This window comes from Schistocerca cancellata, chromosome 4 (assembly GCF_023864275.1).
Source record: "Schistocerca cancellata isolate TAMUIC-IGC-003103 chromosome 4, iqSchCanc2.1, whole genome shotgun sequence".
NCBI classification, from domain to species: Eukaryota; Metazoa; Arthropoda; class Insecta; order Orthoptera; family Acrididae; genus Schistocerca; species Schistocerca cancellata.
The window spans coordinates 848,394,312-848,409,169 of record NC_064629.1 but is presented as its reverse complement, the minus strand read 5'-3'; the positions used below and the strand labels follow the sequence as shown (position 1 = coordinate 848,409,169).

Sequence of the window (14,858 nt, the reverse complement as noted above, 5' to 3'; positions counted from 1 at the left end):
AGTCATAACAGTGCAACGACACTTCAGGACGAAGTTCAACAAAGATCCACCAACTGCTAACTCCATTTTGCGATGGTATGCGCAGTTTAAAGCTTCTGGATGCCTCTGTAAGGGGAAATCAACAGGTCAGCCTGCAGTGAGCGAAGAAACGGTTGAACGCGTGCGGGCAAGTTTCACGTGTAGCCCGCGGAAGTCGACGAATAAAGCAAGCGGGGAGCTAAATGTACCACAGCTGACGGTTTGGAAAATCTTACGAAAAAGGCTAAAGCAGAAGCCTTACCATTTACAATTGCTACAAGCCCTGACACCCGATGACAAAGTCGAATGCTTTGAATTTTCGGCGCGGTTGCAACAGCTCATGGAAGAGGATGCGTTCAGTGCGAAACTTGTTTTCAGTGATGAAGCAACATTTTTTATTAATGGTGAAATGAACAGACACAATGTGCGAATCTGGGTGGTAGAGAATCCTCACCCATTCGTGCAGCAGATTCACAATTCACCAAAAGTTAACATGTTTTGTGCAATCTCATGGTTTAAAGTTTACAGCCCCTTTTTCTTCTACGAAAAAAACGTTACAGGACACGTGTACCTGGACATGCTGGAAAATTGGCTCATGCCACAACTGGAGACTGACAACGCCGACTTCATCTTTCAACAGGATGGTGCTCCACCGCACTTCCATCATGATGTTCGGCATTTCTTAAACAGGAGATTGGAAAACCGATGGATCGGTCGTGGTGGAGATTGTGATCAGTAATTCATGTCATGGCCTCCACACTCTCCCGACTTAACCTCATGCGATTTCTTTCTGTGGGGTTATGTGAAAGATTCAGTGTTTAAACCTCCTCTACCAAGAAACGTGCCAGAACTGCGAGCTCGCATCAACGATACTTTCGAACTCATTGATGGGGACATGCTGCGCTGAGTGTGGGAGGAACTTGATTATTGGCTTGATGTCTGCCGAATCACTAAAGGGGCACATATCGAACATTTGTGAATGCCTAAAAAAACTTTTTGAGTTTTTGTATGTGTGTGCAAAGCATTGTGAAAATATCTCAAATAATAAAGTTATTGTAGAGCTGTGAAATCGCTTCAATCATTTGTAATAACCCTGTACTTTGTTCATTAAACGACTGTGGGGAACTGTATGGAACACCTTGCGGAAGTCAAAAAACATGGCATCTACCTGCGAACCCATGCCTATGGCTCTCTGAGTATCATGGACGAATAGCGTGAGCTGGGTTTCACACGACCGTCTTTTTCGAAACCCATGCTGATTCCTAAAGAGTAGATTTGTAGTCTCCAGAAAAGTCATTATACTCGAACATAATACGTGTTGCAAAATTCTACAACTGATTGACGTTAGAGATACAGGTCTATAGTTCTGCACATCTGTTCGACGTCCCTTCTTGAAAACAGGGATGACCTGTGCGCTTTTCCAATCCTTTGGAACGCTACACTCTTCTAGAGACCTACGGTACACCGCTGCAAGAAGAGGGGCAAGTTCCTTCGCATACTCTGTGTAAAATCGAACTGGTATCCCATCAGGTCCAGCGGCCTTTCCTCTTTTGAGTGATTTTAATTGTTTCTCTATCCCTCTGTCATCTATTTTGATATCTACCATTTTGTCATCTGTGCGACAATCTAGAGAAGGAACTACAGTGCAGTCTTCCTCTGTGAAACAGCTTTGGAAAAAGAGATTTAGTATTTCGGCCTTTAGTCTGTCATCCTCTGTTTCAATACCATTTTGGTCACAGAGTGTCTGGACATTTTGTTTTGATCCACCTACCGTTTTGACATAAGACCAAAATTTCTTAGGATTTTCTGCCAAGTCAGTACATAGAACTTAACTTTCGAATTCATTGAACGCCTCTCGCATAGCCCTCCTCACATTACATTTCGCTTCACATAATTTTTGTTTGTCTGCAAGGCTTTGGCTATGTTTATGTTTGCTGTGAAGTTCCCTTTCCTTCCACAGCAGTTTCCTAACTCGGTTGTTGTACCACGGTGGCTCTTTTCCATCTCTTACGATCTTGCTTGGCACATACTCATCTAACGCATATTGTACGATGGTTTTGAACTTTGTCCACTGATCCTCAACACTATCTGTACTTGAGACAAAACTTTTGTGTTGAGCCATCAGGTTCTCTGTAATCTGCTTTTTGTCACATTTGCTAAACAGAAAAATCTTCCTACCTTTTTTAATATTTCTATTTACGGCTGAAATCATCGATGCAGTAACCGCTTTATGATCGCTGATTCCCTGTTCTGCGTTAACTGTTTCAAATAGTTCAGGTCTGTTTGTCACCAGAAGGTCTAATATGTTATTGCCTCGAGTCGCTTCTCTGTTTAACTGCTCAAGGTAGTTTTCAGATAAAGCATTCTTTGTCCCTGCTTCCCATTATGAACGTTTGAGTCTCCCAGTCTATATCTGGCAAAATAAAATCTCCACCCAGAACTATAACATGGTGGGGAAATCTACTCAAAATATTATCCAAATTATCCTTCAGGTGCTCAGCCACAACAGCTGTTGAGCCAGGGGGCCTATAAAGACATCCAATTACCATGTCTGTGCCTGTTTTAACCGTGACCTTCACCCAAATTATTTCACATTTTGGATCTCCGTCATTTTCCTTCGATACTATTGCACTTCTTATCGCTATAAACATGCCTCCCCCTTCACTGTCCAGCCTGTCTCTGCGGTATACATTCCAAACTGAGTTTAGGATTTCATTACTGTTTATGTCTGGTTTCAGCCAACTCTCTGTCCCTAGTACTATATGGGTGTTGTGACCGTTTATTAATGAGAGCAGTTCTGGGACCTTTCTATAGACGCTCCTGCAGTTTACTATTAGCACATTAATATTGTTATTGCATGTTGCATTTTGCCTACTCCTACCTTGCCGCGTCTCAGGAGGCGTCTTGTCGGGTCTAGGGAGGGAATTCTCTAACCTAAAAAACCCACATGTGCACTCCACACGTACTTCGCTACCCTTGTAGCCGCTCACACGTACTCCGCTACCCTTGTAGCTGCTTCCGGCGTGTAGTGCGTGCCTGATCTGTTCAGGGGGACCCTACATTTCTCCACCCGTTAGCGGAGGTCGAGAAATTTGCACCCCAGATCTCCGCAGAATCGTCTGAGCCTCTGGTTTAAGCCTTCCACTCGGCTCCAAACCAGAGGACCGCAATCGGTTCTGAGAATGATACTACAAATAGTTAGCTCTGATTCCACCCTGCGAGCGAGGCTTTCTGCCTTCACCAATTCTGCCAACCACCTGTACGAACTGAGGATGACCTCTGAACCCAGACGGCAGGAGTCATTGGTGCCGACATCAGCAACAATTTGCAGTCGGGTGCACCCAGTGCTCTCTATCGCTGCTGGCAGGGCCTCCTCCACATCTCGGATGAGACCCCCCAGCAAGCAGACAGAGTGAACACTGGCCTTCTTCCCCGACCTTTCCGCTATTTCCCAAAGGGGCTCCATCACTCGCCTAATGTTGGAGCTCCCAATAACTAATAAACCCCTCCCCCTGTGTGCCTGCTCAGACATTGCTGAAGGAGTGGCCACATGTCCACTCACAGACAGAGCGGGTGATGCCACACGGCCAGCCTCCACATTGACCCTCCACCTCATGCGCCGTGAACGCCGCTGAACCCGCCACTCCCCTTGGGGAGAGGGTGGCCCAACAGCGCCCGGTACCCGTGAAGATGTCTCGACAGCAGGGACAGTGGGTGAAGCATGTAACACCTGGGGTGTACCATGTGATGCACCAGACTCCCCACTGCTGCTACACTCTGAGGCAGCAGCCTGAAGATGGCTGACCGTGGCCATCAACACGTTCAGCTGTTCGCAAACAGTGGCCAGCTCCTCATGCGTCCGTACACAGCATTCACACATCCTATCCATCCTAAGAAATCAATTTACTGTAGAGAGTTAATCAACTTTTAACTAGACTGCTAATTCACTAAAGGTGGCTGATTGTTAACTAAACTGTGGTTGCTAGCCACTTCTTGTAGAAAACAATGAAAATAGCACTACCTGTCTCTGGACTGTATTGAAAACAAAGACTAGCGCTACTGGCACTATGGTTGACTAAAGGGACTCTCTCTGACTGTATTCAAAACAAACACGAAATCTATGGAACACTATTACTAGCACTCGACAATTAAAGCTTCCTAAAAGCAAAAATACATGGAAGAAGAAGTGACAAGTACGAAAAATACAGTTAATACTTAAATTAAGGTAGCTCGCTGCACAGCAGACATGAAGCAGACGGCAGATCCCAGACAGCTCACAGCACTGTTGCCAGCTTTCAACTTTAAAGTGAAAATGACTGCAGGCAGAAACAATAGTCATCTGTAGAGCTGAGAAAAACTGAGGCATTGCCAGAGAGACATATCAAAATTGCATTGAGTGATTGGCTGAGGTATATATGTAAGCAGCTGTGCCATCCCTGCAGCAACTGTTTGGGACCAACTTCTGCTAACTATATTACAGCAGTATCCCTGCAAACAAAATAGCAGTTAATACTTTACAAATATTGTTATTAATCTAGTGAAAATTACTGAAACTAAGAAATTACATTATTTATTGAAAATAAAAGTGAGAAATGGAAGAGGAGTATCAAATTACATGCTTTTGTAACACAGGTATAGAAAATATATGAAAAAGGAATGTGTGTAGAGACAAAATAAGGAAACTACCACAGCTGATTCGGGAGGACGACGGTTCAATCCCACGTCTGGTCATCCTGATTTAGGTTTTCCGTGATTTCCCTAAATTGCTCCAGGCAAATGCCGGGATGGTTCCTTTGAAAGGGCACGGCCAACTTCCTTCCCCATCCTTCTCTAATCCGATGAGACCAATGGCCTCACTGTCTGGTCTCCTTCCCCAAACAACCCAACCGCAACCACAGCTGAAAGTGAAAAAGAAAAAAATAGGAAGTGGCATGGTGAGTATTTCAGATTATAACACCTTGTTGATGTCAGGGTCATTATAAACTGAGCAGAAGCTATTCATATTGAGTGCACAGACCACAAGGAAGAGGGAGTAAATATGTTTCTGTGATCTAAAAACAATGTTTTCTTCAATTTCTGTATTTATATATATATATATATATATATATATATATATATATATATATATATATATATATATATATATATATATATATATATATATATATATTTAGAATTAAACTGTTGCCTGTATTTAAGCTTCTTACAAAGAAACCTTTACAGGAAGGTAAAGGATGTGAACTCAAAGAGCTGCATGTTGGATATAAGTTCTTCACAACATTCTTCTTCACTGCAGTCATTATGCGCTCGACACTCAACTTTACCCATAGTAGCTGTTCCTCATAGCTCAAATAGCCCGTGGGTGCCAGATAATGCTCTGAACTACATCCTACATAGAGAGATGGAGGACAGCATCAGCAAAAATTCATCATCTGGTAGGTACACACAGAGAATTAAATAAAAACAACTTCTATGTTTCCTAGATCATTACTGAAATAAGATAACATGTTGCCTTTTACCTAAAGTGGCAATTAGTAAATAAATTCTATTAAAACAGTGTATGCATCAGTCTTTGAAAATCATTAATTTCTTTGCAGAGACCAGTTTGTAGGGACTGTACTGCCATAGCCTGCAAAAGGCTTTATGCCATGGTGACTTTTTTCAGGAATGCAGAGTTTTGTGGGGAAGTTCACACATAGTAGAAATATCTAAGTGCACAAACTGCAGATGGTCTTCCATAGTGAGAACAATACAGAGAAGGTCACCCATGCTGAGAGCAAAGAGAAAAGAAAATGAATAGACATTAGGAAGAGAGGAAAGAGAGTAAATTAAGAGAAAAGAGAATAGAAAGGAAAGTTAAATACAATTTGATAGCAAAAGTAAAAACACATCAAAAATCCATTCCCCCTTTTTGAAAATCACAAGCACTGATTCTGGGACCATATTTCTAACCATAGAGAATTGTTTAGAAAGTGTGGCTTGCATATTAACAAGGCAGATGAAAAAGCATTAGGTGTTCATTAACTGCTACAATAGAGAAAGAGCAATTCAGTAGCAATTTACAGTCAAGACCACTGAAGTTACTTGAATAACTGGAATACATTAGCTTTCAGGTCTATAATGTCCCTGGGGTGCAGGTAGTAGGGATAGTCTCTTACCACACCAAATGAGAACAAGTAATACTAATCATATTTCAGTTCAGTTAGACTTAGAGGTTCCACAAGTGGTAAAAGATGCTAAAGTGTTATGCTCCTCAGGGCATGTGTGCTAGCATTGACATTCTTCCTTCTGGTAGCAATATACTTGCACCTTATTACTGTGGAAATAATATGGATGGAAGAAGAGAAGAAGATGTATTAAAAATAAATATCCATTCAAAACTCAATGATAAGAGGTGCTGCCTGGAGCACCATTTACAGGTATATGGCTTTGCACACTTTTTTATTATAGCCATATACAGAACACAGAGCTCTTCTGGTAATCTCAGCTGCTTCATCAGACAACTATATGTTTTGCTGTGACATCTAACAAGGAAGGAAAGGGATACAGTACTTTTAGGTGACTTTAATGTAGATTTCTTAAATAATTCTCACTACAGATCAGACACTAAACATAACTTGTGCTCCTTCAGTGTACTGTATTTAATTTTCCAAATAGTCACTGCCACTTGTTGCAGACTAATCAAAAACATTTTTGTATATAAAAATAAAATTAATTGCATACTTGCCATACAAGTGATATGCAGCCTTTCTGACCATAACAGTCAAATGCTGACCACCACTACTCACAGAGTCTCCCAGAACACAGATGTATGTTGCTGCAGAATAGATACCCCCATAAATAATTAACCTATTCAAACAATGGAAACTCCAGGCAGGAGTGAAGCACCCATAAGCTAAGAAGGAAATGAAATGAAATTTCACTGGTTGAGAGGGTATGTGACGTTATTTCAGTGTTTACAAAATTAAGTCAAATTTATAAAAAAAACTACATGGTATGAGCTCACCTATCAGTATGTTGTTGCAACCCCTTTGATCTGGATGCATGCAGTGATTCATATGGGAAGGGTGTCATAAAGGCCTCTCCTGAGGCTGTCTGGCCCAATACTGTTGTAACTGGTTCTTGATATTGTGGATACTGGCAGTGAGACAGAGTGTGATGCCATTCATTAGCAGTCCATGCTTCCCGCTCATGACAACACTACAAACAGCCATTTGTGTTTCAGTGTTAATGGCAGCCTGTGGCTGCTGCTAGTCTGTGAACAATGGTGCATGATGGGGAGCTCATTACTTGTTCTTGGATGGCAGGCACAGATGTGAATGGGTTATGATGTGTTTTGTGCACAATACATTGATGCTCCCTTGTGGTGGTCAGAGGTTGTCGACTGGAACCTTAATGACAAGTAAGCTTGCCTTCATGTTTGCACACAGTACAACTTGGGCCGCTGTCATATCTGAATGCCCTACAAATCTGGGTATTGAATAGTTTGACCAGCTGGCCGAGTGGAGACCCACAGTGAAGCCCCATTCAAACCCTGACAGGTGCTGATAATGCTGCCTCATATGAGTACATAATATCTCTGTGTCCATCACAATAATCACTCAACATCTGATGCTGTTTGTGTCTCTTATATATCATATTAGGCCGGGTAATAACACTAAGCATGAACAATGATAAAGCACTCTGTTCTACTTGTCATAGACCATTGCAACTCTAATCATTTACATGCCCAGCGATTGTGTGTATTTGTACAAAGTTATGTTTGCATACAACTGTGTCCTCTGGGCGATTCAGTGGACAGGCATTGTTGTCCTAAGTGTAGGCTCATAGGCAGCTGGCAGCTAGTCTGGGGCCCAAAGCTCAGAGGGCCATCAAGGGGCTGAGTGGCAACCAAAGTACCTGTCACAAAGGAATACATGCACAGTGCCACATGGACATGTGACTGCACACAAGCAAGTAGGTACCAACAACTGAAATGCTATTTACTGTGACTTGTATGCTACATATCAGTGTGACTTGTGCACCCAAATGCTGTGACAGCTGCAGGAGGCTTGACAAACAATTTGTAGGGGGCCACACCTGGCCCACAAAGCATATCCATGCTTACATATCTATATGAGTGGTATATGTTCTTTTGAACATGTCTGAAAGAACAGATACTATTTCTGTCTTTTACCCCATGGCTGGAAATAGAATATTTTCAGAAATGAGAAATTCTGGTCTCTGCCACATTCAGGCAATGGAAGAATTCATTGGTGACAAATGAAAATTTTTACCGAGGCTGGGATTCAAACCTGTGTCTCCAGCTTACTAGGCAGATGGATTAACCATCTATACCACCTTGGCACAGTGCTTAGACATAAATGCATAGATTACCCAAGCTCACCTCCTCCCTCAATCCAGATTCTCATTTGCCACATTCTACCAAAATGGTATCCCCTAGCCCATTTTCCTCTGTTTGCTCATCGTATCATGTGAAGACTCACACGATGTCAGGTGAAGAGTGCTCAGCACTGAATGATCATATTAGACTTCATGGCACATATGTATCTATATGAATGGTGCCACTCATATAGATAAATATGCACCACGAAGGCTAATATGATTATTCAGCACAGAGCATTCTTCACCTGACCTCATGTGAGTCTTCACATGATGTGATGAGCAAACAGAGGAAAATAGGCTAGGGGATACCATTTTGGTAGAATGTGGCAAATGAGAATCTGGATTGACCGGGGAGGCAAGCTTCAATAATCTGTGCAGTTGTGTCTAACCGTTGTGCCGAAATGGTGTAGATGCTTAATGCATCTGCCTAGTAAGGAGGAGTCCCAGGTTTGAATCCCAGCCTAGGTACAAAATTTCATTTGTCACAAGTGAATCCTTTCATTGTCTGAATGCATCATAGATTGGAATTTCTTGCCCGAATGCAGCAGAGATTAGAATTTCTCCTTTCTGAACGTATCTGCACATGTTGTGTCTAAACATGCAGGGGCCCTGCCCTTAATATACTGCTTGCATATACTACAGTTCCTTCCCATTTCCACTTTACAATAACAGTCAATTTGGACAGCTTTCAGAGGGTTGAGACGTTCCTAATGGATCTGTTACTCAGGTGACATTGAATGACTAGTCCACATTCAAAGTCATTGAGCTGTCCTGACCAACCTGTTCTTCTGTTACTGCTTCTCTACTGACAACAGAATAATTCCCACCTGCTTTGGTACTGGCAGATTCCTCTTTCACTGAATTGAATTGAATTGAATGATATTTTATTGTTGTTTAGCTGTTACAGCAATTGACAAAGTCAAGTTACATAAATACAAGTTATACAGCATATATACATGGGTTGAAGATCAATATGTCACTATTGGTTTTCCATATAATACAATATTTAAAATCAAATAATATGAAAAGCATTGCGTCATAAATTACTCAGTTAAAGAAATTATGCTGAACTCTCCAAACCGGTACCACTATGATATTTTACAGTCATATAATTTCTGAAGTGAGTAGCAAGGATTTGCCGCTAACCAACTGAATAATTTGTCTTTAAATAAATCAAATGGAGCTTCTACCCATTCTAGTGGCAGTTTATTGAACATCTTCACACCCACCACTTCGTAGCTGTTCAGTGACTTGGATAATGTGTATTAAGGTATGTCAAGATGGCTACTATTTCTGGTTCCATGAGAGTGGACATCTCTTCTACACTGGTATTCTGATAAGTTGCTCTTTATATGTAGTAGGGCAGTGTAAATATACATGTTTATAACAGTTATTATTTTTAAGTTGATAAACAGTGGTTTGCAATGGGCCAGTTTATCACTGTTTGTTATAATTCGAATTACTTTCTTCTGAAGTACCAAAATGTCCTGAAGGTGTGAGCTATTGCCCCATAGTAAAAGCCCATAAGATATAATGCTTTGAAAAAAAAGCAAAGTAGGCCGATCTTACATAGGCCGCAGGTACATGGTTTTTTAAATTCCTTAAAAAATACACCACTCTAGACAGCCTTGCACTAATGTATTTAATATGGGCTCCCAAGTCAATTTGCTATCTATAACAATATCTAAGAACTTAACACTATCCGTGAAGTCTGCTACTGTCAGATCTCTTAAACTAAATACAATCTTTTGAGTTTTACTCTCATTAAGCAGGAACCCATTAACTCGAAACCAGACTGATGCTTGTGATATTGTGTCATTTGCCACAGTTTGGAACATATCCATGTCTGAGCTGACACTGAAAAAAGTGGTATCATCTGCATAGAGAATGGAGTGAGAGTTTATGTAAGATGGTAGATCGTTTGTCATTAGGATAAATAGCAGAGGTCCTAATACTGAGCCTTGTGGCACACCACACTTAACTTCAGCTAGCTGTGATATCTGTTTACCAATACAAACAATTTGTTTAAGGTTGCTGAGGAAATATTCAAAAATGTTGTCCACTTCACTGTTTGTGATTACATAATAAACTAGTTTGTTGAGGAGTGAAATATGCTCCACACAATCGAGGGCTTTGCTAAGATCACAAAAGGTAGCCTGAGCAAAATTTTTTCCTTCATAAGCATTAAGCACTTTTTTAATCAGGGAGTCAATGGCATGGACTGTGGATTTGCTCTTCCTAAAGCCAAATTGTACAGCAGTAATAATGTTATTACGTGCCAGATAATCACACAACTGGAAGTTGATGACGGATTCCAAAACTTTAGATAAAATAGGTGTCCAAGATATTGGGCAATAGCTAGATGGGCATGGCATCTGCAGAGTTCAGTTCCACATTACATGGGGGGGGGGGGGGGGGGGTGTTCAGATAGTTTTTATGATATTGTATCTTAAGTTCGTATTGGGGAATGATAGAGAAGGAAATTGGCTAATCATTTTGGAAGAAATCATCCTGAAATTTGTCTTAACTGATTTAGGGAAACCTCAGAAAAGCTAAATTGAATTGCTGGATGCAGATTTGAATGGTCATCCTTCCAAATGCAAGTCCAGTTTTGCAATCAGTGCACCACCTTGCTCAGTTACATTATGTAAACTACACAACCAAGTGAAATAATTTATTAAACAAAAATTAAATGAAAAACCTGTACTTAAGTTCAGTACAGAATTCTGTTCCTGTTATTTGATTTTTTTTTCTTTTGCTAGCATTCTGAAAATTTTATTTTATTTTATGAGCTATATTATGTTTACTCCTCTGTGGGTTTTTATGGCTATAGTGACGGTCCACGCACCGAAAAATACCTACTTATTACGTTAAGGCACTTTTATTACGGTTCGTTTATTCCAGAAACACAAGAAAAACAATGCACAATTTCACTACATGTGTACACTCTCCAGACGCAGACAGGAATAATCCAAAGAACCTCGAGTCCCCAAAGACCTTTTACTCTGCGCTTCGCCAGTGAAGTTACTGGCAGTCGACTGTCGCCACAGAGCCCCCCCCCCCCAGGAGTGCGGAGCACTGGTGGACGGACGTGGGTGTCTTCCTGTGTAGTGGCGTTGTGGGATGCTCGCTGGTTGATAGCAGCATGCGCTAAGTGTCCATACTGTCTGTGCAGGGTGGACTAGCGCTCGTGTAGTCCGCCATCCAGTGGGGGGGTCGGACTGGTCGACCTGTGCGCATGAACTGGACGGGCACAGGAGATGTTGTTGCAGTACCGGCGGAGAGAGGGATGCGAATCTTGAGCATCCCGTCGGTGCTGAACGTTGCGGTTATGGCAGCCGTATCCACCCCATTTGGGATAGGGACTGTGCGCAGGATGGTGACGTGTGACGTGGGTGTGGACCCACGTGAAGTGTCCCCTATGCGGAGGACGAAGATGGATCCCTCATGGAGCTGCAAGGAAAGCTCGTCGCGTTGGCACTCAGAGGCGTTGATTGCGATGCAAATTTCGTCGGCAGTGGATGTAGGGTGCACTAGGGGGGGGGTGGGGGCGAAAAGTAACGTAGTTCAGGAGAAACCTTGGAACACTCTGTGGAGGTATTGGGTACCAATACTTGGGACGGTGTAATGTCACACGCAACATGAGGTTGAGCCTGAGGTTGTGGGTTGTCACACGCATTGCCTGTTTGGAACGAGGGTAGCATATCATCGTACGCAACCGCTGAGTTGCCCTCAGGTGTAGGCTCGGTGCCATTACGATCATGGTGGGACGCAGGGGGGTGAGTGGTCTGTGTGTGGTCGGGGTCGTCACCATCTGATGAAAGAACGCTAGACTCGGGGGGAGGTGTTACAGATTCTTCGATCGTCCAGGCTGGTTTCACGCGTTGGAGGGAAACTGTCTGCTGGCGACCACTGACAAGAATGTACATAGTATTGTCCCTGCGAGACACTACTCAATGTGGGCCAGAGTAGGGTGGTTGTAATGCCGGTTTGACCGTGTCATCCCGTAACATAACGAACTCACAAGAGTCCAGTGCCACATGCCTGAACACGCGAGGGCGGGTATGTGGCCGTGGAGGAGGCGTGCGGATCGCGGCTATGTGTGTCCGGACCCGTTCAACTAGCATGGGGAGGTCGGCCAGGTCGGCGATTGCTTCGTCATTGACGAACTCTGCAGGGAGGACTAGGGTCTCGCCATACAGTAACTCTGCGAGCAAAGCCTGGAGGTCTGTCTTGTAAGCCGTGCGTATTCCTAGCATAACCCAGGGAAGGGCATCGCACCACTCACCACCGTGGCACATGAGTGCCGCTTTCAGCGTTCTGTGCCACCGCTCGACCAGTCCATTGCTCTGTGGGTGGTAAGCCATAGTGCGGAATCTATCCACCCCACAGAGGACGCAGAGTTTGTTAAACAGCAGGGATTCAAACTGTCTTCCCTGGTCGGTGGTGATGGATGTAGGGCAGCCAAATCGAGCTATCCAGGAGGATACAAATGCGCGTGCTACGGAATCTGCTGTGATGTCCTGCAGGGGGATTGCCTCCACCCAACGTGTAACGCGATCAATGCCGGACAGGATGTACCTGAAACCATCCGACATGGGTAATGGTCCCACGAGATCCACATGTACATGACGGAAGCGGCCTTTCGGGATGTCGAATTTACCTAGACTGGGTTGTGTGTGCCTGCCAACTTTGCTGCGCTGGCACTGTAAACAAGCACGGGCCCAAGTACGACAATCCCTCTTCACACCTGGCCACACAAAGCGTTCTGTAACCAGGCGAGTAGTAGCCTTAGCACCAGGGTGTGCCAGGTTATGTAAACTACTGAACACTTGGCGACATAGCGCAGGGGGAACAATAGGCCGAGAGGTGCCCGTGGAAGTATCACACCACAGTGGCTTTGCCGAGCCCGGTAGGTTGCACGAAACGATCTGAAGGTAAGTATCTGGGTCCTGTCGGAGGTTGTGCAATTCGGTGTCACTGTCCTGTAAGTGGGCCAATTCATCGAAATTAATGGGGGATGAAATTGCAGTGATACGTGATAGGTAATCAGCCACCACATTTTCTGACCCTCGAATGTAACGGATGTCTGTTGTGTATTGGCAAATTAAGTCCATTTGCCGCAACCTACGTGGGGGAAGGTCAGTAGCGGGGTTACGGATAGCCTCCGCGAGGGGGCGGTGGTCTGTGAAGATTGTTATATTCCTTCCTTCAATGTCTGTGCAGAAATATTTTACAGCTTCGTAAACTGCGAGCAATTCTCTGTCGAATGCTGACCATTTACGTTGAGCTGTAGATAATTTTTTGGAAAAAAAATGGAGCGGTTGTGTCTTGTCATTGACATGCTGTTGTAGGACTGCACCGATTGCGAAATCACTTGCATCTGCTGTAATCGAGATGCAGGCATCTGGCAAAGGATGGGCGAGAGTGACACCATGTGCTAACGCTGATTTAAGGTCTTCAAAAGCTCTCACCATGCTGTCAGACCACGGTACTCGGCGACTGCCTGAGGTTTGTTTTCCGGCCAATGCGTCAGTCAAAGGGGCTTGAATTGCTGCCGCCATCGGCAGGTTACGACGGTAGAAATTGACAGTTCCTAAAAACTGGCGTAATTCGCGAAATGACACTGGGAGAGGTAGCTTACAAATGCAGTCAACCCGCTCCTGCGGAGGGCATATACCATCCGCGGAGACTGTGTACCCCAGAAAAGTGACAGCGGTGCAGCGGAGTTGTGACTTGTCATTATTGATCTCAACTCCGTTACGTGTCAATAAGTCCTGTATCGTGGCCAGGTGGAGTTCATGTTCTCTGTCAGAGGGGGAGAAAATTAGTATGTCATAGAGGTATGCGTAGCAATACGTGCAGTTAAAAAGAAGTGAGTCTATAAAACGCTGCCAAGTTTGGGCCGCGTTTTTGAGACCATAAGGCATGTAACAAAATTCGTACAGGCCAAAAGGTGTGATTACTGCTGTCTTTGGAATGTCACTCTGTTCCATTGGTATCTGTAAATATGCCTTGTGGCAGTCCAAGACACTGAAGATGCATGCTCCGCTAAGTACTTGCGCAAAGTCTTGTATGTGAGGTATCGGGTAATTGTCTAATACCGTCCGTGCGTTGAGGCGACGATAGTCGCCGCACAGGCGCACAGTGCCGTCCTTTATGGGAACTAAATGTATGGGGGAGGACCAGTTACTGTCCGATGGGCGGACAATGCCTGTCCTTAGAAGTTCCTCCACTGCGGCTTTAGCAAGGCGTAGTTTATGTGGTGGCAGTCGGCGCGCTTTATGGCGTACTGGAGGCCCATCTGTCGTGACAATTTTGTGAGTCGTGCCATTCGTAATAGCATTCAGCTTGGCTGGCAGACTCATTTGGGGGCCGTCGTGAACGGGGATCGGTAGCACACAAGAGTCACTAACCTGATGTGCCAGGGAAGCAGTCTGCTTCGGTGTCAACGA

The 14,858-nt window shown here is 43.8% G+C and overlaps 1 protein-coding gene across 1 annotated transcript in view; it reads left to right on the top strand.

Annotated features, from left to right (window-relative positions):
• The window catches only part of LOC126184471 (RB1-inducible coiled-coil protein 1-like), an 82,863-nt gene that overhangs the window by 65,124 nt on the left and 2,881 nt on the right, over positions 1-14,858 (top strand). The window contains exon 6 of the mRNA XM_049926863.1: positions 5,242-5,453. Coding sequence (XP_049782820.1) covers positions 5,242-5,453 — 212 coding nt within the window. The remainder of the gene's footprint in view (positions 1-5,241; positions 5,454-14,858) is intronic.